General features: G+C 39.8%; 2 protein-coding genes and 1 long non-coding RNA gene across 3 annotated transcripts in view; all 3 read right to left on the reverse strand.

Moving 5' to 3' along the window:
- The window catches only part of LOC135524649 (3',5'-cyclic-AMP phosphodiesterase 4D-like), a 157260-nt gene extending 152175 nt beyond the window's left edge, over window positions 1-5085 (reverse strand). Inside the window, exon 1 of the mRNA XM_064952371.1 lies at window positions 4933-5085. The gene's annotated coding sequence lies outside the window, so the exon portion shown is untranslated. The remainder of the gene's footprint in view (window positions 1-4932) is intronic.
- Window positions 5086-6761: 1676 nt separating this feature from the next.
- Window positions 6762-10718, reverse strand: LOC135524652 (uncharacterized). Its single transcript, XR_010453007.1, has 4 exons — window positions 10586-10718; window positions 8114-8530; window positions 7705-7865; window positions 6762-7367 (listed from the first exon to the last, which is right to left on the reverse strand). It is a non-coding gene; the product is annotated as an uncharacterized LOC135524652 (long non-coding RNA).
- Window positions 10719-18955: 8237 nt separating this feature from the next.
- LOC135524653 (mpv17-like protein 2) lies at window positions 18956-22159 on the reverse strand. Its single transcript, XM_064952381.1, has 5 exons — window positions 21725-22159; window positions 21191-21352; window positions 20570-20646; window positions 20282-20410; window positions 18956-19726 (listed from the first exon to the last, which is right to left on the reverse strand). The coding sequence occupies exons 1-5, from the start codon at window positions 21912-21914 to the stop codon at window positions 19625-19627; spliced, it is 660 nt and encodes a 219-aa protein (XP_064808453.1). The 5' UTR covers window positions 21915-22159; the 3' UTR covers window positions 18956-19624.
- Between the last annotated feature and the right edge of the window lie 252 nt (window positions 22160-22411).

A 22411-nucleotide genomic window follows, 5' to 3' on the forward strand; every position in this document is an offset into this window, starting at 1 on the left:
ACTAGAGTCAAAGCAAATAAATGTTGTCTTCAAGGCAGCCACAAAGCACATTTCACCAAATAGTAGTACAGTATTAAAGATGGTTAAAGATCGAGCTTTGACGTCCGTTTGAGTACTCGTGCCCATCCCTTCACTGAACACACTCTTAAATATTAACCATGCTCTCTCTTTACCCCTTATAACAACTACACAGGCCCCATATTAACATTCACAATCAGGTGTCATAAAAATACACAAAGGAACTCTTTTGAAGTTCTCTGCGTAGTGACGCACACCACTGTTTCATAGCAGGTATGTTTGTTAATTCCTAACAGGGCTAACCTCAGCATGTCAAACCTTTAGAAGAAGGTGATAAGAACTGCAAAACATGCACAATGTCTTGACTTATAAGCAGGACAAACATTCACATCCTTTTTGGATACTGTACGACTACAAAGGATAGATACAAATGTTGGTTGAAATAAGTTAGCCAAGCCAATCCCAATATCATTAAGGTTTTAAAGTCAAATAGAATTGTCCCTAAGCAAATGATGCATGTGTATCATAAAGTTTGGGCTGTGAAAGATAGTGATAAGACAACATAAGCAGCAACACCCTAAGATTGGCACTGAAGTTACCATGTTCTAAACAGTGCCCTCCATACTACGCCACGGAAGTTATGTAAAATAAAATTATCGCACCTAGCATTTATAGTGCCTTCAGAAAGTATTCATACCCCTTGACTTATTCCACATTTGCTGTGTTACAGCCTAAATTCAAAATTAGTTTTTTCCCCCTCTCCCATCATCTACACACACACACACACACAATACCCATATTGACAGTGAAAAAAAATGTTTTTAGAAATGTGTAATATATAGAAATATAAATACCTAATTGACATAAGTATTCACACCCTTGGCAGCAACTACAGCTGTGAGTCTTTCTGGGTAAGTCTAAGAGCTTTGCACACCTGGGTTTGCACATTATTGTTTAAAAAAAATGTCAAGCTCTGTCAAGTTGGATGTTGATCATTCCTCGACAGCCATAGATTTTAAAGCCGATTTAGGTCAAAACTGTATTCAATATCGTCTTGGTAAGCAACTCCAGTGTATATTTGGCTTTGTGTTTTAGGTTATTGTCCTGTGAAAAGTTAATTTGTCTTCCAGTATGTTGGATAGCCTGTGTTTAGCTCAATTTTGTTTTATCCTAAAAAAAAATCCCTTGCCAATGACAAGCATACCAATAACATGATGCAGCCACCACCTGCATGAAAATATGAAGAGCGGTACTAAGTGATGTGTTGTTTTTGTCCCAAACATAACACTTAGTATTCAGGACATAAAATGAATTTATTTGCCAAATTTTTGGGCAGTTTTACTTTAGTGCCTTGTTGCAAACAGGATGAATGTTTTTGAATATTTGTATTCTGTACATGCTTCCTTCTTTTCACTCTCTCATTTAGGTTAGTATTGTGGAGTAACTACATTGTTGTTTACTCCTATCACAGCCATTAAACTCTATAAATGTTTTAAAGTCACCATTGGCCTCACGGTGTAATCCCTGAGCGGTTTACTTCATTTCTGGCAACTGAGTTAGGAAGGACACCTGTATCTTTGTTGTGAATAGATGTATTGATACACCATCCAAAGTGTAATTAATAACTTCACCATGCTCAAATGGATATTCAATGTCTGTTTTTTAAAATCCATCTACCAATTGGTGCCTTCTTTGCAAGGCATTGGAAAACCTCCCTGGTTGTTGAATCTGTGTTTGAAATTCACTACTTGACTGAAGGAGTTTACAGATAATTGTATGTGTGGGGTACAGAGATTAGGTATTGATTAAAAAAAACAATGTTAGACACTATTAGTCTATGCAACTTATGTGACTTGTTAAGCAAATGTTTACTCCTGAACTTATTTAGGCGTGCCATAACAAAGGTGTTTGAATACTTATTGACCTAAGACATTTCAGCTTTCATTTTATATTAATTTGTAAAACTTTCTAAAAACATAATTCCACTGTAATTATGGGGTACTGTGTGTAGGCCATTGACACAATCTAAATTTAATACATTTTCAATTCAGGCTGTAATACAACTACATTTTGAAAAAGGGGTGTGAATACTTTCTGTAGACACTGTATATTGTTTAGTTTCCCACATTACATCTCTGTATCAAATTAAAGCCTGCAGTTTTGTGTTTGACATCAATCTCCAAGTAGTGTCTGTCTGCTAACGGCATCTGATACTGTAACTCCAATGATGGTGAAACCAAATACATTTCTCTCTTCATTAAACATCTAGACTGTCACACAGGTTGCCAAACTACAAACAGCGCATATATTTGGGCATTAGTTTTGAAAATATCCACTAAGCAAGCAGTTAAGCTCAGACTGCATCTTTTGTTTGACGGTTAATGGGAAAATCTGTTGAAAAGTAGTAGTAGATCCCCATCTAAAGGACACACAAGGTAATCTTTCAAATCAAGGAGTACTGGTACCGAGTCAATGTCAGTAGTCTTTCTCAGAAGACTACCATATACTGTGCATCCTTTACTGAACAAACATATAAAACAAACATGCAACAATTTCAAAGATTATACTGAGTTACAGTTCACATAATGAAATCAGTCATTTGAAATAAATAAATTAGGCCTTAATCTATGGATTTCACATGACTGGGCAGGGGTGCAGCCATGGGTGGTCCTGGGAGGGCATCGGGGAACCCACGTAGCAGCCAGGCCCCACACACTGGGGAGCCAGTCCCAGCCAATCAGAATGAGTTGTTTTTCCCACAAAAGAGATTTATTACAGACAGAAATACCAACCCCCCTCAGATGATCCCACAGGTGAAGAAGACAGATGTGGAGGTCCCTGGGCTGGCATAGTTACAAGTGGTCAGCGGTTGTAAGGCTCGTTGGACGTACTGCCAAATTCTCTAAAATGATGTTGGAGGCGGCTTATGGTGGAGAAATTAACATTCAATTATCTGGCTACAGCTCTGGTGGACATTCCTGCAGTCAGCATGCCAATTTCACACTCCCTCAAAACTTGAGACATTTGTGGCATTGTACTGTGTGACAAAACTGCACATTTTAGTGGCCTTTTGTACTGAGCACAAGGTGCATCCGTGCACAATTTTTTTTTTTTTGTACTTCCAAAGTTGTGGCAAAATGGCTTATAGAGTCAAGGTTTTGGAGTGGCCCTCACAAAGCCCTGCCCTCATACCATACATTTGTGGGCAGAACTGAAAAAGCGTGTGCGAGCAAGGAGGCCTGCAAACCTGACTCAGTTACACCAGCCCTGTCAGGAGGAATGTGACAAAATTCACCCAACTTATTGTGGGAAGCTTGTGGAAGGCTACCCGAAACGTTTGACCCAAGTTAGACAATTTAAAGGCAATGCTACCAAATACTAATTGAATGTATGTAAACTTCTGACCCACTGGAAATGTGATGAAAGAAATAAAAGCTGAAATATAAATCACTCTCTCTACTATTATTCTGACATTTCACATTCTTAAAATAAAGTGGTGATCCTAACTGTCCTAAGACAGGGAATTTTTATGTCAGGAATTGTGAAAAACTGAGTTTAAATGTATTTGGCTAAGGTGTGTGTAAACGTCCAACTTCAACTGTATGTGACCCAATGTGAAATGTTTCTACAGGATGCACAGGGACATACCACAGACCATGCTGCCCAAACTGCATACCCATCACAAAATTATCAGAATAGCTACAATAAAATATCCTGAATGGGACACAGGGTTACAATAGGTTACAAATGTTGGCTTTAGTTTCTTTGCACTGCATACAAACTCCAGCAGAGGCTGAGGACCTTCTGTTTATACTCAATCCGCAGAAATTTTGTGAACTAACACTCGCCCCCTAACTCTGTCTTTGCTGGTCGTAAGTACATTTTTCCTCAATAAAGTATCTTAAGATGAATGCAGCACTAACTGAGTCGCTCTCGATAAGATTACTACAATGTGAGTGAGTGAGTGAGTGAGTGAGTGAGTGAGTGAGTGAGTGAGTGAGTGAGTGAGTGAGGACAAGATGGATCAAGAGAACGACAGAGGGAAATAGAGATCAAAAGGAAGCAGACAGTTGAACAGAAAGACAGGGAGATAAAGAGGAGGGGGAGAGGGGGAATGTATAAATGTTTTTGAGAAATGCATTCCAAATTCATATGGTAATGTCTGATTTCAAAAAAGCACTTATGAGCTGTTCATAAAAATGTATTACGTTCAGTAGACAATCTAAACAGTCTTCAAACAATCATATTGCCAAATATAATCATCCATGTTAAGTATGCTAGCACATTCCAAAGTGTCTGAATTGAACAGAATCTCTTAAATTAAAGTAGCCTGGCCAATAATGTGGCCCAAGTTACATGGAAGGGACAGATATGAAAGGATAAGTTGTTTTCTGAAGACTAGTTTCGAAATAAATTAGATTTCACTAGGCTGCTATAAATATACAACCACTGATGCGTAATTAATGTATAACTAGCCGTACACCAAGAAATAATTGTGTATATATTTAAAAATAAAGATACGAATGAATTATTGGACCTATATATCTATATTACAATCTTATTAAAATACCATGAGAATGTTGATTAAATATAAACAACTGGATAAAGAAAACAAGACACATAATCAATTCTGGCAGGTGGAGTTACTTAAGGCAAGTAGGCTAATCTTCACCGTGAGTGGAAGACATATTTTGAAATGAAAAGTGCTTAAAAACAGCCATTGTGGAGCTAATTCCCCATACACATGAAGTAAAAACATTTTAAAAAAAATAAAAAGCATATTCAATACCCATTTGATTTAGTTCCTTATAGAATGCAAAGCACACATTTCACTGTCTGTTTTCGATATGTAGGTGTTACTTTTTAAAGTCTCGCGCCGTCGAGAAACATCTTTGAAAAGTTTCACTTTCTTACCTTTGGTCGCTCGACTTCTTGAGTATTTAGAGAAGAAACCCACGGTAATTGCAGGTTATGAAGGAATATTTAGTTCTGGTCTCTTCATTGAAGGTCGTTGTCTTTATCATACATTTTATTGCTTTTACTTAGACTTCAAACTCCGTGAATGCTGCTTTCGTTGCGAATGACGTTGATTTAGTCACATGCCAGGAAATGTTTGTGGATGTAAACAATGTAAGCGTGCAACCAATGATTTATATATATAATAGATAACTATTTTGGGGCGTTGGGTTGAGGCCACTGCGCCTCCATCTTGGCACTCCCCCACCGGTATAAAAAAAAATATTTTTGACGCTACAGAAATGCACGTATTAATGTCTACATTCGTTTTTTACACATGTATTATATTACAGACAACTTAATGCATACTTTTAAAGTATATTATGTGAGCTAAACATTTAAACAAATTAAATCCTTAAAGTATAATTGTATGTACATTACTAATGTTACTGTCCCCAATTCAACAAAAAAGATAGTTACTTAAATACATGTAATTTAGTCCTTGAAACATTTAATTTAAATACTGTAGAATTCCATTCATTCCTATGGAGGACTGCTCCTACTGGGGAGTGGCAATATGGCCGACTGGCGGCTTCAAAGCCTGTTAATGGCCAACATATATCGAAAGCAAGGCAGGGTTTATATGTCATTGCGTGCAACCAAGCGGGACACGCTGTTCAGCCAAATGATGGTAGGCTGGGAGGGCAACTTTGTTGCTTCTGAAAAGTGAGAACTTTGTTGCGTAGTGACGAGTTCAACTAATTATTTTATCTCTTTAATTTCACTGTCTTGTCAATGACAAGCCTGGAGTTTATTGAGAAAGTGGTCTATTTTTGTCAATGTTCCCGGCTGGCATCCGACCTACTTTAGTATACAGGTAAACAAGTCTAAAAGCCTACTGCCTGGCTGTTTATGTGGTTCACTAAAAATGATCTTAAAATAATATAACCCTACCACTAATCACAAGAGAATATATATAGAGCACTTTGTGACATCAGCTGATGTAAAAAAGGGCTTTATAAAATACATTTGATTGATATTTCTACCTTTATTTAACTAGGCAAGTCAGTTTAAGAACAAATCCTTATTTACTATGACGGCCTACTCAGACCAAACCCGGACAACGCTGGGCTAATTGTGCGCTGCCCTATGGAACTCCCAATCACTCCAGATGTGATACAGCCTGGATTCGAACCAGGTACGATACTGATACTGAGATGCAGTGCCTTAGACCGCTGCGACAATCCAGATAACTAATTTACTAGCTGAATTGACATACACTGAGTATACCAAACATTATGAACACACTTTTTGCCCTCAGAACAGCATGGACTCCACAAGGTGTTGAAAGTGTTCTACAGGGATGCTGGCCCATGTTTACTCCAATGCTTCCCACAGTTGTCAAGTTGGCTGGGTGTCCTTTGGGTGGTGGACCTTTCTTGATACACATGGGAAACTGTTAAGCATGAAAAACCCAGCAACATTGCAGTTCTTGACACAAACCAGTGAGCCTGGCAGCTTCTACCGTAACCCATTCAAAGACACAAATCTTTTGTCTTCCCCATTCACCCTCACACATACACAATCCATGTCTCTAGTGTCTCAAGACTTTAAAAAAAATCCTTTAACTTGTCTCCTACCCTTCATCTACACTGACAAGTGACATCAATAATAGCTTTCACCTGGATAGTCTATGTCATGGAAAGAGCAGGTGTTCTTAATGTTTTTATACTCAGTGTATCTTGATCCAATATATAACATCTCATCTGGAGAAAAAGAGAACACAATTCAATGCAATCATTTATTTATTTCAACCCATACAAAAATGAGGCTTGTTTGTCATAGTATTTTCAAAAAACAGAGAATTTGGCTTTATTGTAGCCTTTTTCATAGCTTTATTTCTAGTGATACCTGACACATTGGCTGTTTATAAAGGCAGACCAATTCTGATATTGTGCCAATAATTGGTATTTTTGACAAATCAGATCTATCGCTAAAAATTTGGCAAAAGATCAGAATTGGGCTACCTGTGTAAACGCAGACATTGTCTGTGCATCTTCTGTATTCAGTTCCTTGATGCATCCATCCACCTGTGAATGAACAGTACCAACGATCGACTTCAGTATGCTGCTGACCAACCTGGGAGGAGATATTCTTTACCACATCACAGGATTGCTTTTAGTGCCTATACTGACTTCCTTCAAACACACGTCACTTTCCAGCAGCCAGACAAAATAAACAAACGAAAACAGGAACATAAACATGATGGTGGGTGACACGTCCTCATGAACAACATTGTCTGAACCCCAAATAGAATACCTTCTCTCATGTGTTTTCTTTCAGAATTGTTTTTCAGGGTAACGGGCAAATGGAGACTCTTCATTTATTTTGCCCTGAAAATAGGAATTAAAAGGAAGATTTACAATTAATTTGGATTCAAAGATTTGTACCTTTCGAATGCATTGAGACAAAAGACTGGAGCACAAAGTGTGTAAAGCACATAATTTAAAAAAGAAACCATCTTTGCATAGAATTGATCAGCAACGTCAATTATCTGATAAACTGGCCTAATTCTCACGTGTTAAAGAATACATGTTGGCTTACATGACTTTGGTTTCCTGTGCATTAAACAGCTTTTCTTCTGTCACTTCTATATCCAAATGTCCTGTTCATTGAACAGGACGCTATTTTGCATGCAATATCTATACCACCAATACAAAATCAATTCACCAATGGCACATCTTCAAGCCTCTGAAATGTTGAACCTCTGGGAGTAATGAGCTTTGCAATTCCAACAGCCAGCAGAAGACCCAGACAAATGCAGAATATGCAGAGGACTGCTACGAGGCCCGGACTCCTTGATAAGACATATCTCCCATCACTTTCTAAGGCTAAAGAATGAATAACAGTGATAAAGTATGGTTACAAAAATATATAACTGTTCTCTTAAAAGTAAATTGAATCTATTAAATCAGGTGGCATTTCTGAAACATGAACATGCTGTTCTCTTGAAAGCTTAATTACAACAGAACCTGTGTCCACTGGTAACAGTTTGCTTTACCACTAAGACTCATTGTCTGCATTGTTATTTAATTTGATTAATTCAATAATATATAACTTATTTTCATGTGAAACACACCTGTGCTTGAGCTCATGTTCCCGGTCATAAAATCAGAGCTTGGCGACAAAGTTGATGAGAAGATTGAGGATGTTGAGTCATAACCAACTATTCCAGTTAGGGTCTGATTCATAGTAGTGTCAGCTGTAAAACCTGTAGAGGTTTGTTTGGTGGTGCTGCCATTGGATGATTGTGATGGAGTTAGTGGCTGAGAGTATTGGGAAGGCTCAGTTGCAGGTGATGAAGGGGATGATTCCATTGGGACTCTAGTGTCACCAGTAGGATCTGTATTAGGTGCTTCACTGACTGATGAACTTGTCCTACTGGTTGGCATGGCAGGGGCCACTGTGGGGATGGTGACAGAAAATGTTGGGGTATTCCTGGTGGTTGCCTTCATTGGAGTCACTGTCAAGGTTGATGATGGGGCTCCAGAGGACCCTGCATTAAAGGAGTGTTAGTATTGGATCATTTCATATTTACATACAGGCATATTCATATTTTGTTATGATCTGTAACTGGGTCATCCCCAATAACAAATCTGCATCTGAGTCCAATGTTGAGACAATTTGTTTGTGGTAAAACAAATTGAGCCAAAACCTGGTATGCATTTGGGTAGTCTATTGTGATAAACCAGGGATGGGAAGGGGGGTCTCAACTTACTGTTGGGAGATAGAATAGTAAAATACACAAGGTGCAATTTTGAAATTTGGTTGTGCATCAGCATTCTCTCTTTTTATGTCAGTCAATATTTTTTAGATCGATAAGTTAGCTCGCCGCTAAACTAAGCTTGTTATCAGCCTCACTCTGATACACTAAATGACCAAAGGTATGTGGACACTTGCTCGTCAAACATCTCATTCCAAAATCATGGGCATAAATATGGAGTTGGTCCCCACTTTGCTGTAGTAACAGCCTCCACTCTTCTGGGAAGGCTTTCCACTAGATGTTGAAACATTGCTGCAGGGACTTGCTTCCATTCAGCCACAAGAGCATTAATGAGGTCAGGCGCTGATGTTGGGCGGTTAGGCCTAGCCCGCAGTCGGCCTTCCAATTCATCCCAATGGTGTTCAATGTAGTTGAGTTCAAGGCTCTGTGGAGGCCAGTCAATTTCGTCCACATCAATCTCGACAAACCATTTCTGTATGGACCTCGCTTTTTGCACGGGGACATTGTCATCCGCCAAACTCAGATTTGTCTGTTGGACTGCCAGATGGTGAAGAGTGATTCATCACTCCAGATAACGCATTTCCACTGCTCCGGAGTCCAATTGCGGTGAGCTTTACACCATTCCATCCGATGCTTGGCATTGCGCATGGTGATCTATTTCATGAAGCTCCCAACAAACAGTTATTGTGCTGAAGTTGCTTCGAGAGGCAGTTTGGAACGCAGTAGTGAGTGTTGCAACCGAGGACAGACAAGGACAGCACTCGGCGGTCCCGTTCAGTGAGCTTGTGTGGCCTACCACTTCGCTGCTGAGACGTTGCTGTTCTTAGATGTTTCCACTTCACATTAACAGTACTGACAGGCTGTGTGCTCAATTTCATACACCTGTCAGCAACGGGTGTGGCTGAAATAGCCGTATCCACTAATTTGAAGCGGTGTCCACATACACTATATATACAAAAGTATCATTAAAAACTGCAAACATTTCTCTCCCTTCCATAGAAAACTTGCTTTAAAGCTGTGACATTTTATCTACACCCCAAATGTGTAGAATTGCACAAAATTAAGCCTTTTTTTTAAATTGTCAAGATTGCCAATAAAACGTTTTGCTTGCAATGTGGTGGTGAGGGAAGCACTCATGATGAGTTCAGATTTTTTTGGGCCCCCCACCCCCATCAAAGTTGCCCATCCCTGTGATAGACTGTTACTGGCCAGTGCACATGCAACATTTGGTTCTGTACTGGGTGCTGAGATTAGAATTTGGGTAGCACACCTGGGTCGATTGACAAGGTTACATGTAGAGCTGGAGTGTAAAAGAGAAACGTAATGTCTGTTTTGCTAATGAAGAACAAGACTTCCATAATATGCAAATCATGTGAAGTAATACTACATTTTGCAATATCTAAAATGGTAGATGTAAATAACCCAGATGGTGCCATTATATTAACAGACTACTACAGATTCAACTCATCCCAAACTCATATTTGCTTGGAGGCATGCCCCTGGCCTTTTAGGTTTCACTGGAACGTTCTTCATTAGTAACCTAATGCCCCATGACCTTAGAAAACCCTGGATTAAATTCAGACCTTTTTATAGAATAATTTGTAGCTGCTTGTATGTATTATACAAAAATAAACCTATATCACTTGACCTGAAACCATGTCCTGTATCGTGTTAAACAGGTATTTCCTAGTCATGTTTTATTTTTACGTATGTCCCTAACCTCAATTGTTGCATAATTTGCATATACAATGAGCCCTCCATCCAGTTTAGGTAAATTATTCTCCAAGTAAACAGGTTTCATGAAGAAAATGTAAAATATTGACTTACCAAGAGCGACGGCTACCGAAAAAAATGATATAAATGTAGTGACACCCATTACACCTGCCATGTTGCCTTAGAGGTAAAGACACTCAACTCAACAACACGTCCACATTATTACATCCTTGAAAGCAGGATGTTGGTAAATGGCCAGGGAGGTTTGCTTATTTTTTCAGCGCATAGTCAATGGCTGGGGCGGGCGAGTCATTGTTTGAACAAGCATGTTAGCTCAATAATAAAATGCGTCGCTCAAATTAACTAACCCTTAAAGTGTCGGGAATTGAATGGCAGGCAACAGTCTCGAGGCTTTACGGTGGGATTGATTTGTCACGCCCTGGCCATAGAGAGGCTTTTTATTCTCTATTTTGGTGAGGCCAGGGTGTGACTAGGGTGGGCATTCTATGTTCTTTTTTCTATGTTTTTGTATTTCTTTGTTTTTTTGCCGGGTATGGTTCTCAATCAGGGACAGCTGTCTGTCGTTGTCTCTGATTGAGAACCATACTTAGGTAGCCTTTTCCCACCTGTGTTTTGTGGGTAATTATTTTTCCGTTTGTGTGCACCTCGGTTACGTCACGGTCTTTGCTGTTTACCTGTTTGTTTTTTCGGTTGTTTCGGTTTCACTTTCATTAAAAGATGTGGAACTACATGCACGCTGCGCCTTGGTCGATTTATGACAGGGAGTTTGAGGATAGCGAGCGTGACATAATGATTCTACAAAACAATTAAAATCCTTCAAACATCCATTCACATAACTTTCTTAATGTGTCAGCTATTGTTTAATATCTACTGTTTAAAATTATTTGAAAAACAATTTAATTCCTAAAAATACAGACAACATACCTAAATAAAGCAGCATTGTCTGAGAAAATAATCACTAGCTAGGTTTCCAATTGGCGACAGATTCTCATGCGACTATTAAAACATCTGCATAAAGAAAACATTTTCATGTACAGATTACAAAACAGTTCAGTGTATTTTCAACTCCAACGAACTCTACAAAAACTGTTGCGTTAAATAGCAAATGTGCCCAGTGGCGAACCGTCATTCAGGGCCCCACCTGTTTTGAGCCCCATATTTTTAACAAAAAATAAAATATTTGCGATTTCCAACTTTTTGTGTAATATTTATGTCCAATGGCGGTTGAGCACTGATACGTTTGATCTATTATTAATCATTATTATTTCTCTTCACATGACAAGGATTAAAAATGATTTGCCAGTAGATTGTCTACTTGGTTTATCATGATGACTGCTAGCTAAGATTTTGAAAGTAAGATGTTGACATGATCAGTCTAATCAAAGCTACTGTAGATATAATGTGATTTGACATCATTTTATCTGTGGCCAATGATCTTGAGCCTTATTGGAAGGGCACTTCTAATGTAACTCCATGGCAGCACCCAAAGGGCTCATATTCTTGATGTCTATCCTTACTAAAGGTGGGTGATGTAGTGTCCCCATGAGTGACAGAACAGTGAGCCAATCACGGTGCAATGCTGAGCCAATCACGGTGCAATGCTGAGCCAATCATGGTGCAATGCTCCTATTTTCTGCTAGCCTGCCCCACCACCACAGAAAGCACTATGCTAGGCTGCCCCACCACCACAGAAAGCACTATGCTAGGCTGAAACACTTGCATTCTGGAGCTGCCTGTTTGTATGCGGCTTTATTAACTCATTTGAGAAACCAAGGCTATTGAGTCTGCCGATACAAATACAGTGATAGGACAGAGTCGAAAGCCTTGGCCCAGGTCGATGAAGACGGCTGCACAGTACTGTCTTTTATCGATGGCGGTTATGATATTGTTTAGTACCTTGAGCGTGGCTGAGGTGCACCCATGACCAGCTCGGAAACCGGATTGCACAGAGGAGAAGGTACGGTGGAATTCTAAATGGTCAGTGATCTGTTTATTAACTTGGCTTTCGAGGACTTTAGAAAGGCAGGGCAGGATGGATATAGGTCTATAACAGTTTGGGTCTAGAGTGTCACCCCCTTTGAAGAGGGGGATGACCGCTGCAGCTTTCCAATCTTTAGGGATCCTGAAGAATACAAAAGAGAGTTTGAACAGACTGGTAATAGGAATTGCAACAACGGTGGAGGATAAGGTAGAGGATAACGGTGGCAGGGTAGCCTAGTGGTTAGAGCGTTGGACTAGTAACCGGAAGTTTGCAAGTTCAAACCCCTGAGCTGACAAGGTACAAATCTGTCGTTCTGCCCCTGAACAGGCAGTTAACCCACTGTTCCTAGGCTGTCATTGAAAATAAGAATTTGTTCTTAACTGACTTGCCTGGTTAAATAAAGGTAAAAAAAAATATATATATATAAAAAAAATAGAGGTTCCAGATTGTCTAGCCCAGCTGATTTGTACCGGTCCAGGTTTTGCAGCTCTTTCAGAACATCTGCTATCTGGATTTGGGTGAAGGAGAAGCTGGGGAGGCTCAGGCAAGTAGCTGCGGGGAGTGCAGAGCTGTTGGTTGGGGTAGCCAGGAGGAAAGCATGGCCAGTCGTAGAGAAATGCTTATTGACATTTTCGATTATCATGGATTTATCGGTGGTGACCTAGCCTCAGTGCAGTGGGCAGCTGGGAGGAGGTGCTCTTGTTCCCCATGGACTTTACAGTGTCCCAAAACCTTTTGGAATTAGAGCTATAGGATGCAAATTTCTGTTTGAAAAAGCTAGCCTTTGCTTTCCTGACTGACTGTGTGTATTGGTTCCTGACTTCCCTGAACAGTTGCATATCGCGGGGACTATTCGATGCTATTGCAGTCCACCACAGGATGTTTTTGTGCTGGTCAAGGGCAGTCAGGTCTGGAGTGAACCAAGGGCTATATCTGTTCTTAGTTCTAAATTTTTTGAAAGGGGCATGCTTATATAAGTTGGTGATGAAATTACATTTAAAGAACGACCAGGCATCCTCGACTGACGGGATGAGGTCTATATCCTTCCAGGATACCCGGGACAGGTCGATTAGAAAGGCTTGTTCGCAGAAGTGTTTTAGGGAGCGTTTGACAGTGATGAGGGGTGGTCGTTTCACTGCGGACCCATAGCGGATGCAGTCAATGAGGCAGTGATTGCTGAGATCCTGATTGAAAACAGCAGAGGTGTATTTGGAGGGCAAGTTGGTCAGAATAATATCTATGAGGTTGCCCATGTTTACAGATTTCAGGATGTACCTGGTGGTTTCCTTGATAATTTGTGTAATATTGAGGGCATCTAGCTTAGATTGTAGGACTGCTGGGGGTGTTAAGCATATCCCAGTGTAGGTCACCTAACAGAACGAACACTGAAGATAGATAGGGGTCAATCAATTCACATATGATGTCCAGGGCATAGCTGGGAGCTGAGGGGGGTCTATAACAGGTGGCAACAGTGAGAGACTTATTTCTGGAGAGATTAATTTTTTAAATTAGAAGCTCAAACTGTTTGGGCGGTAGATTGCAACTCCTCCCCCTTTGGCAGTTCTATCTTGACGGAAAATGTTGTAGTTGGGTATGTAAATTTCAGAATTTTTGGTGGCCTTCCTAAGCCAGGATTCAGACACAGCAAGGACATCAGGGTTGGCGGAGTGGGCTAAAGCAGTGAGTAAAACAAACTTAGAGAGGAGGCTTCTTATGTTAACATGCATGAAACCAAGGCTTTTTTGATTATAGAAGTCAACAAATGAGAGTGCCTGGGGACACACAGGGTCTGGGTTAGCCTCCACATCACCTGAGGAACAGAAGAGGGGTAGGATTTGGGTACGGCTAAAGGCTAGCAAAACTGGTCGTCTAGTGCGTTGGGGACAGAGAATAAAATGAGCAGATTTCTGGGTGTGGTAGAATAGATTCATGGTATAATGTGCAGACAGGGGTTTGGTGGGGTGTGGCTACAGTGGAGGTAAGCCCAGGCACTGAGTGATGATAAGAGAGGTTGCATCTCTGGCAAATCCTTGTCATATGAAGAAAAATAATGAAGAGAAATTATAGATAAAACATATCCGTGCTCAAGTTGGAAATCGGAAATTCAACAATGAGTGGTTTGGAAGGAATCAGTGACAATGGCTGTGTGGTCCCAAAACTGGGATTAAGGGGCTCTTTTCCAAGTTTAAAATTATAAACATTCAACATTGGCCATGTTGTCAATGAAGCATGATTTGTGCCGCACTCAAAACAACTGTTAACTCGGAACAGCGAAAACTTGTCTTCAGTGAGTTCAAGACAACTGGGAAGTCGGGAATAAATGAGGTAAAACCTGAAGATCAATGATGTCATCATGATTTGACCTTGATGTTTTCCGAGTTCCCAGTTGTTTTGAAAGTACCATAAATCCAGAGAATGCCAGACTTTGATGACAAAATTTGTCCGCGGCACCACCTTCCTGTTGAAGTGAGCACAGCACAACAATGTGAGTCCAAAAATGTATTGTATGCTCAAATAAAATAAAATTGTAATTGTCACATGCACCGAATACAAAAGTGCTAAACAAATAGTTATATTGACTACGTCCGTCCTAGCTCACTCATTAATGTCTTAAAAGAAATTACGGATGGCCTCTTATTCGTTTATCGTCCCTTTATGCCATAGTTTTTACATCTAAATTGTCATTAGAAACCACATACAGTATGTTAAAGCAAGTCAGCCATATCAGCTATGTTTTAAAAAAAGGCAGTAAATAAGGTTGAATGAACTGTTTCCCTTCCAGACTGTTTTGCTGCACTTTTGAAATGTACAGTGACAGACTTCAGAACATGTGCTGTTCTTACAGTGTTCTCCTTGTACACCAAGTCAGAACGGCTGATAGCCAGGTGTAGCAGTGATAAGATGTTGGGAGAAATGTATGTAGCTCTGACAGTTTGTGGGCACGGTTTGTCACCGTTATAGTGCAATTAATGTATTGTTTTGTTTTGTGTTGTGTTGTGTTGTGGCTTTGCTGGCATGCACCCCACTTGTATTTTTTTTTTGCCCCACGAAGATTTACATGCTAAAATCGGCATTGAATCATTGAATGTGCCTACATATCTGGTCCTGGCATGTAAGCTCATGAGCTAACAGGTGGCAGATACAGTGCAGGTAGGTTGGGCGGGTAGGCTAGTCTATGATGAGATTATTATGGATGCGAGCTTGAAATAATAGGTTTATTTGTCAAACGGCATTCAAGCATTGATCATCATGTCACCAGAATAAAACTGTTGATAGATATTGAAAAGGTGCATCAAGATCACAGTGCACTTCCAACACCCTGTGAAGTTCATCATAATTTATTTAATCTGTAGCCAAATAAACTGTATGGTTTAACAAGTCATCGTGGGAGGACCACACACCATATCATCGCGTGACTCCAAATTTACTTTGATTTCATGGTTATTAGGTAAAAAAAATTTTTTTACCTTTATTTAACTAGGCAAGTCAGTTTAGAACAAAATCTTATTTTCAATGATGGCCTAGGAACAGTGGGTTAACTGCCTGTTCAGGGACAGAACAACAGATTTGTACCTTGTCAGCTCGGGAGTTTGAACTTGCAACTTTCCAGTTACTAGCCCAATGCTCTAACCACTAGGCTACGCTGCCACCCCAGTTGAATTCTGACATTTACATACACTTAGGTTGTATTCCAACACTCTACCTAAAAGTTGTATTTCAATCACTCCACAAATTTCTTGTTAACAAACTATAGTTCTGGCAAGTCGGTTAGGATATCTACTTTGTGCATGACACAAGTAATTTTTCCAACAATTATTTACAGAAAGATTATTTCACTTATAATTCACTGTACCACAATTCCATTGGGTCAGAAATTTACATACAGAAAGTTGACTGTGCATTTAAACAGTTTGGAAATTTTCTGAAAATTATGTCATGGCTTTAGAAGCTTCTGATAGGCTAATTGACATAATTTCAGTCAATTGGAGGTGTATCTGTGGATGTATTTCAGGGCCTACCTTCAAACTCAGTGCCTCTTTGCTTGACATCACAGTAAAATCAAAAGAAATCAGCCAAGAGAAAACAAATTGTAGACCTCCAAAAGTCTGGTTCATCCTTGGGAGCAATTTCCAAATACCTGAAGGTACCACGTTCAACTGTACAAACAATAGTACGCAAGTGTAAACACCATGGGACCACGCAACCATCATACCGCTCAGGAAGGAGACGCGTTCTGTCTCCTGGAGATGAACGTACTTTGGTGCGAAAAGTGCAAATCAATCCCAGAACAACAGCAAAGGACCTTGTGAAGATGCTGGAGGAAAAAGGTACAAAAGTATCTATATCCGTGCCTCCCGAGTGGCGCAGTGGTCTGAGGCACTACATCGCAGTGCTAGCTGTGCCACTAGGAATTCTGGGAGTCCAGGCTCTGTTGCAGCCGGCCGTGACTGGGAGGCCCATGGGGCGGCGTACAATTGGCCCAGCGTCGTCCGGGTTAGGGAGGGTTTGGCCGGCAGGGATATCCATGTCTCATCGCATACTAGCGACTCCTGTGGCGGGCCGGGTGCAGTGCACTCTGACACGGTCGCCAGGTGTACTGTCACGGCTGTGTGGAGAGATGGACCAAGGCGCAGCGTGCTCTGAGTTCCACATCTTTATTTTTTTTAAATAAATGGCTTCATGACGCAAGGGACCGTTACAAGAATATGAACCAGGATGACAGCCTCAAGCCCAAATCACCCCGCCCCCTGACCAATGAGTTTAATGCTTCCTTCAATACTCCCCACTTGGCAAACAGTTCGACCATATCATTAAAAAACACTAGCACATCTTGAGCACTGATCCACAACTGGAAAAGACGTTGAAAGAAGCCCGCGTGAAGTCTTCAGACGCCCCCCAACATCAGTCAAATGGTGGTGAGGTCTGATCTTCCAGCAGTGCCACATAGCACCTTTCTAGACAATGTGTCCTACGGTAATTACAGATGTGGCCGATGTATCCAGTGTCACTTTACGAACAAATGCACAATGTTCAATCGCCCTATCACGGGCAAGGCCATTAAGATTAAGGCCACCATTGTGTGAGCCACAAAAAAATATACTATTCCTGATCAATTGTATATGTAGTCTACGCTATGTAGGAAAAACAAAACGAGCTCTGAAAACAAGGATAGCAGAACACAGGAGTAATATCAGGACTCTTGACCATAGAAACCCTGTGGCTGCGCATGTCATGGCGGCTTGTCACAACATCAACTTTCTGAGATACATTCTACTGAGCATAGAATTGTATTGGATTCACCGTTTGTCCACCGTGTTTACTAAAGGTCTGAACCAAGAATTTGATATCAGACCATATCTTACGTTCATATATTAAGTTGATTTGTCCTGCCATCAAGGTCTCCACTTTGTCATGTTATACATATTAGATTTTCTGTAACTACTAGGCCCTACATGTGTCCATCTCATTGATATAAATTACAAGTTGTTTTTGAAATAGGTCACTGTAATTGTATCTACGACCACCGCGCGTCCAGCGCGTAATTGTCTTTTGGACGGGTATTCCAACGTAATCTTTTTTATTATTTTTTATAGTTACCTAGGTTAACTTGGACTATTGTATGTATATAACCCTTTTTGACCATATGTACCTCTATGATTAATTATGATCGACTATGCAAAAGTGAATTGAATTGTTTCCACACCAACCATGCGTCATGTGCATAATGGTCATGTGAGGTGAAATATTTTAACGTTTAATGTGCATAACCAGTGTGCGGGCCTTCCTGTTCTTTACACTTCAACACGTGCAGCCTTTCATGCACAATAAGTCCGTTTGATGGAAACATCTCTGGTGGGAAAATGTCCATATTGTTTTATGCAGATTTTAAAATATTCGTATTAAAATCTGTTGCAAATTGGATGCAAAGTTAAGCCTTTGTCGGTATTCAACAGTGGGAGGAATTCCTCACTATACACAAGTGTTTATGGGTAATATTTTATAATACTGAATGTATAACCACTTTCCTACCAAAAACGCAATAGTGGAAAAAGTAAAGATGCCTTAATAGAGACATTCCAAAACTCAAGACATTTACAAATTAAGCATTTGTGTTTTGTGAGTCCACTAGATCAGAGGCAGTAGGGAAGACCAGGATGTTCTCTGGATAAATGTGTGAATTGGACCATTTTCTGTCCTGCTAAGCATTCAAAATGTAACAAGTACTTTTGCGTGTCAGGGAAAATGTATGGAGCAAAAAAGGACATTTATTTTCTTTAGGAATGTAGTGAAGGAAAAGTATAGTACAGACCCAAAAAACTACTTAAGTTGTACTTGAAAGTATTTTTACTCAAGTACTTTGCACTACTGCAAAAATGTAAAAAAAAACCTGTCACATATCCTTTGATCCATTTCATAAAAAATAAAAATCAGAAGCACAGTTGTAATGTATTATTTAAGAGTAATCAGGTCAGACAACTACACACATTTTTAAAATGTTGTATTTAAAAAACAAACAAACATTAAACATGTTAATCACAGCATTTTACAGATTTTTTTCCACCCACCTATGCAAATAAGAGATCATAGATTGATATGTATTATGAATGGACTGTGCATAATCTATTGTTTCCATTCAACACATTTGCCATAACTTACCAACTATGTAAATAAATACATAGCATTCTTCATTTAACTGTTGAATAAGTAAATCCTTTCAAAAGTAATAGAACATGTATTTAACCATTATTGCTTCAAGTTTTAAATTGTTGTGAAAAACATCTACATCACTGTGACTAACCATAGAGGTCACTAGAACAATCTTCTTGCAGAAAAACATTGAATACTGGAGTAATTGATATCTTTCATTATTCAGATCAACTTATTGGTCCATTTGAAATCCTGAGACAAATAGTGTCAGTAGTGAATAACTTTTAAGGCAATATTGGTATCATAAACAGTAGGATAACAGGATATGATTATAGTTACTATGGCTGGAAATAATTAAATCAGAAAAGTTACATGACACATAACTAATTATACACGCATGAAATTATACACCTTCCAGTGCGCAAGAGACAACTGTTCCAAGAATGAAACATTGATCTTCAACTATTTGGAGTTCAGTATTGAGTTCAGTACTAGGGCTAAACCTACTCCTCAAACCGTTTAGCTGGAGCGATGGGCCCAACAGCCTCCTGGGTCACCTCTATGACACCACTGTCAAGAACGAGCTCTCCTGGTTGATCATCTTCCTGTCAAAAGTCCAATAGAATGGATTAAAAATATATACGCAGGATGTACCAGAATTCTATCAGTGCATTGTCCTTATGTGTATTTGACAGAGAAGTTAATTAAGGGGGTTTTGCCTGACGAGTCAAACTGAATTCTTCTGCTGCTCATTGTTCGCTACATATTTTGGTCTGAGACTGCCATCATTGAAGTCGTTTGTAGTGACGTCAAAATGAGGGGGTGGGTTGTAAAAAACAAAGGTCATCAGCAATTAGATTATCTCTAACCAATCAGTGTGTCAAAGCTAAAAACATTTTCGAAATGCTGCTTTACATGTGTTCTGGCTCTAGTCCAACCCATCGGTTTCTGGGACCAATCAGATGGTCTAAAATGGATTTCCATTATAGAAATCGTCTGGGAGGTACTCAGATCTAGACTCATTGCAGAGAAGAAACTACCTTCCGGGTATTCCGTGAGCACAGGCTGGAGGCCCGGAGCAAGGAGTTTGGGTTGCCAGGCAAAAGGGAGCTATGTTTCCCTATTGATACCAATATCTCTCTGACTACAGTCCAACTTACTCTGTGTTTGAGGTAAGACAGGTAGGTGTCCCAACCCAGGGTTATTGTGTTCACATAAAGGACCCGGTATTGGGGTGAAAGGAAATAGAAGTTGATCAGCTGTGCGGCAGGCCAGACACACCAATCAGCCTACGGTAAGAAACACATTAATAATAAAACATATCATAACCTCAGTCAAATCAACCCTCTGTATTCTGTAGTGTCATCATAGATACATCAGCATAATATAGAAGATGGTAAAATTGAACAAGGAATACATTCTACATCATACTGGACTGTAGTACTTACCTTATAGAACTCCCAGAACTTCTCTTTGAATTCCAGCGCGCCTTTGGATAGACCGTGTCCCTCCATTACTCCCATGCCTGCAATAAACAAAGGTGAAGGATGGGTGCATTGACAGTATGAAAGAAGTCTGGGATATCTACCAAATGATTAAACAGTATTTAGTCAGTATAAAAATGGAAACACATAGGCTACAGATAACATCCAATCATAATAGTAAGGGTTTGGTACCCATATCAGTTGTTTGTTAGTTACCTTAATGCCATTTGTCATATTCTTGGAAAACATTGACCCACTCTTTAACATCTAGTATTGACGTACGGGACACAAACCCTTATACCTCACTAGTGGCTTGATGCAATTAAACTGACTCCACACACATACTTAAGGTAAACACACACAATGCTTTCACATTCAGAACATTTCACCCCCGAGCCCATCCTAATCCCAATGTGAAAAGTCCTATAGATACACAAAACTAGGGAAGGCTGAAGGCCTATTTGTTCTTGCACTAAGACAATCAAATATTGCATATGAGAACGTTATTTGCAGTTATTTTAATACAAAAATAAATTATACCTTGTATAAATGTAAACCAAAATAACTTTTGCATTTCCTTCTCACCTAAAAAGTACCAAGCTCCAAGGATTGGTGAGCAAACTAGCTGGTCCACTAGGACTTTCTTGCCTACAGTGTGCAAGGCTTTGCCAATGTAGATTTTATCCAGCCATGAATACCAGTAGTGGAGGACAGGTCCCATAGAGCAACCCACTCCAAACATGTGCCCTAGGGAAAATAGAAAATAAACTATTGACAGAAGTACCTCACATTATTTTCTACATGCATCTATCAAGGATGGGGTATGATGTCAGCTCTAGTATAAAAATAACATTGTGCCAAGAGCCCAATGCTAATGGAACAGGTGGTAGCTGCACTCGGCCTACTGATGCAGCCAAATATATTGGCACCACTTGAATTTCATAATGCAAAGGAAGAAGAACGCTGTTTTTTGGGGGTTGAATTGCCATTTTATTTATTTTCAAAACAAACACACGTGTGAACGAACACCAAAAGTTTTAAATTTGAACTTTCTTTATAATAAACAGTGAATGGTGCCAATATATTTGACCGCAACTGTACCCAATTGGATATTCTCACCTGTGCGACTCCAGTCACGAATTTTCTGAGGATCCTTATTTTTTTCCCTGGTTTGCTGTATGATATCTCCCAGAGACAACATAACACCTCCACTGAGGGTGTTTGTTAAAATGAGCAATCTTCCTTGTAACAGTGGTTTCCAATAGAATGAAATACGCACAAGAACATTTTTACCTCGATGAATTACCATGATTAAAATACAGGAGACCAGTCATCTGCAACGCATTAACTAGCTAACTCTGGCTCGTGCATGCCTGGCAAATGTTGATCACACGCTAATCCATAATTACTTTTGAAAGTATCGAAATCGAACCCATCTGATATAGCAGTTTAGCTGACACACTAGTTGAGTTAAAATAGTAAGTAAAGTGAATGAGAACTGACTCACTTCCGCATCAGCACATGTAACTTTATATCTCAGTGATGTAACTACCACAGAGTTTCCCTGTGTTCCAGGCAGATTTCATGTCCTGAAATCACACACTGCCACCGCTACTGCCACCTAGTGTTGACAGTTACATTTGTTGTTTTCAGGCCCTACTGTACTTGCAGCTAGCTAGTGGCCAGCTCAACGATACAATAATATTTTAAATCTGTGAATTAGCTTGACTTACTGTGCACGAAGGTCTATTGATATAGATTAGCGTCTTTACATAGGTTGGGATGGGACAGAGTGCCTAAAGTAAA

Source organism: Oncorhynchus masou, chromosome 31 (genome assembly GCF_036934945.1).
Source record: "Oncorhynchus masou masou isolate Uvic2021 chromosome 31, UVic_Omas_1.1, whole genome shotgun sequence".
NCBI classification, from domain to species: Eukaryota; Metazoa; Chordata; class Actinopteri; order Salmoniformes; family Salmonidae; genus Oncorhynchus; species Oncorhynchus masou.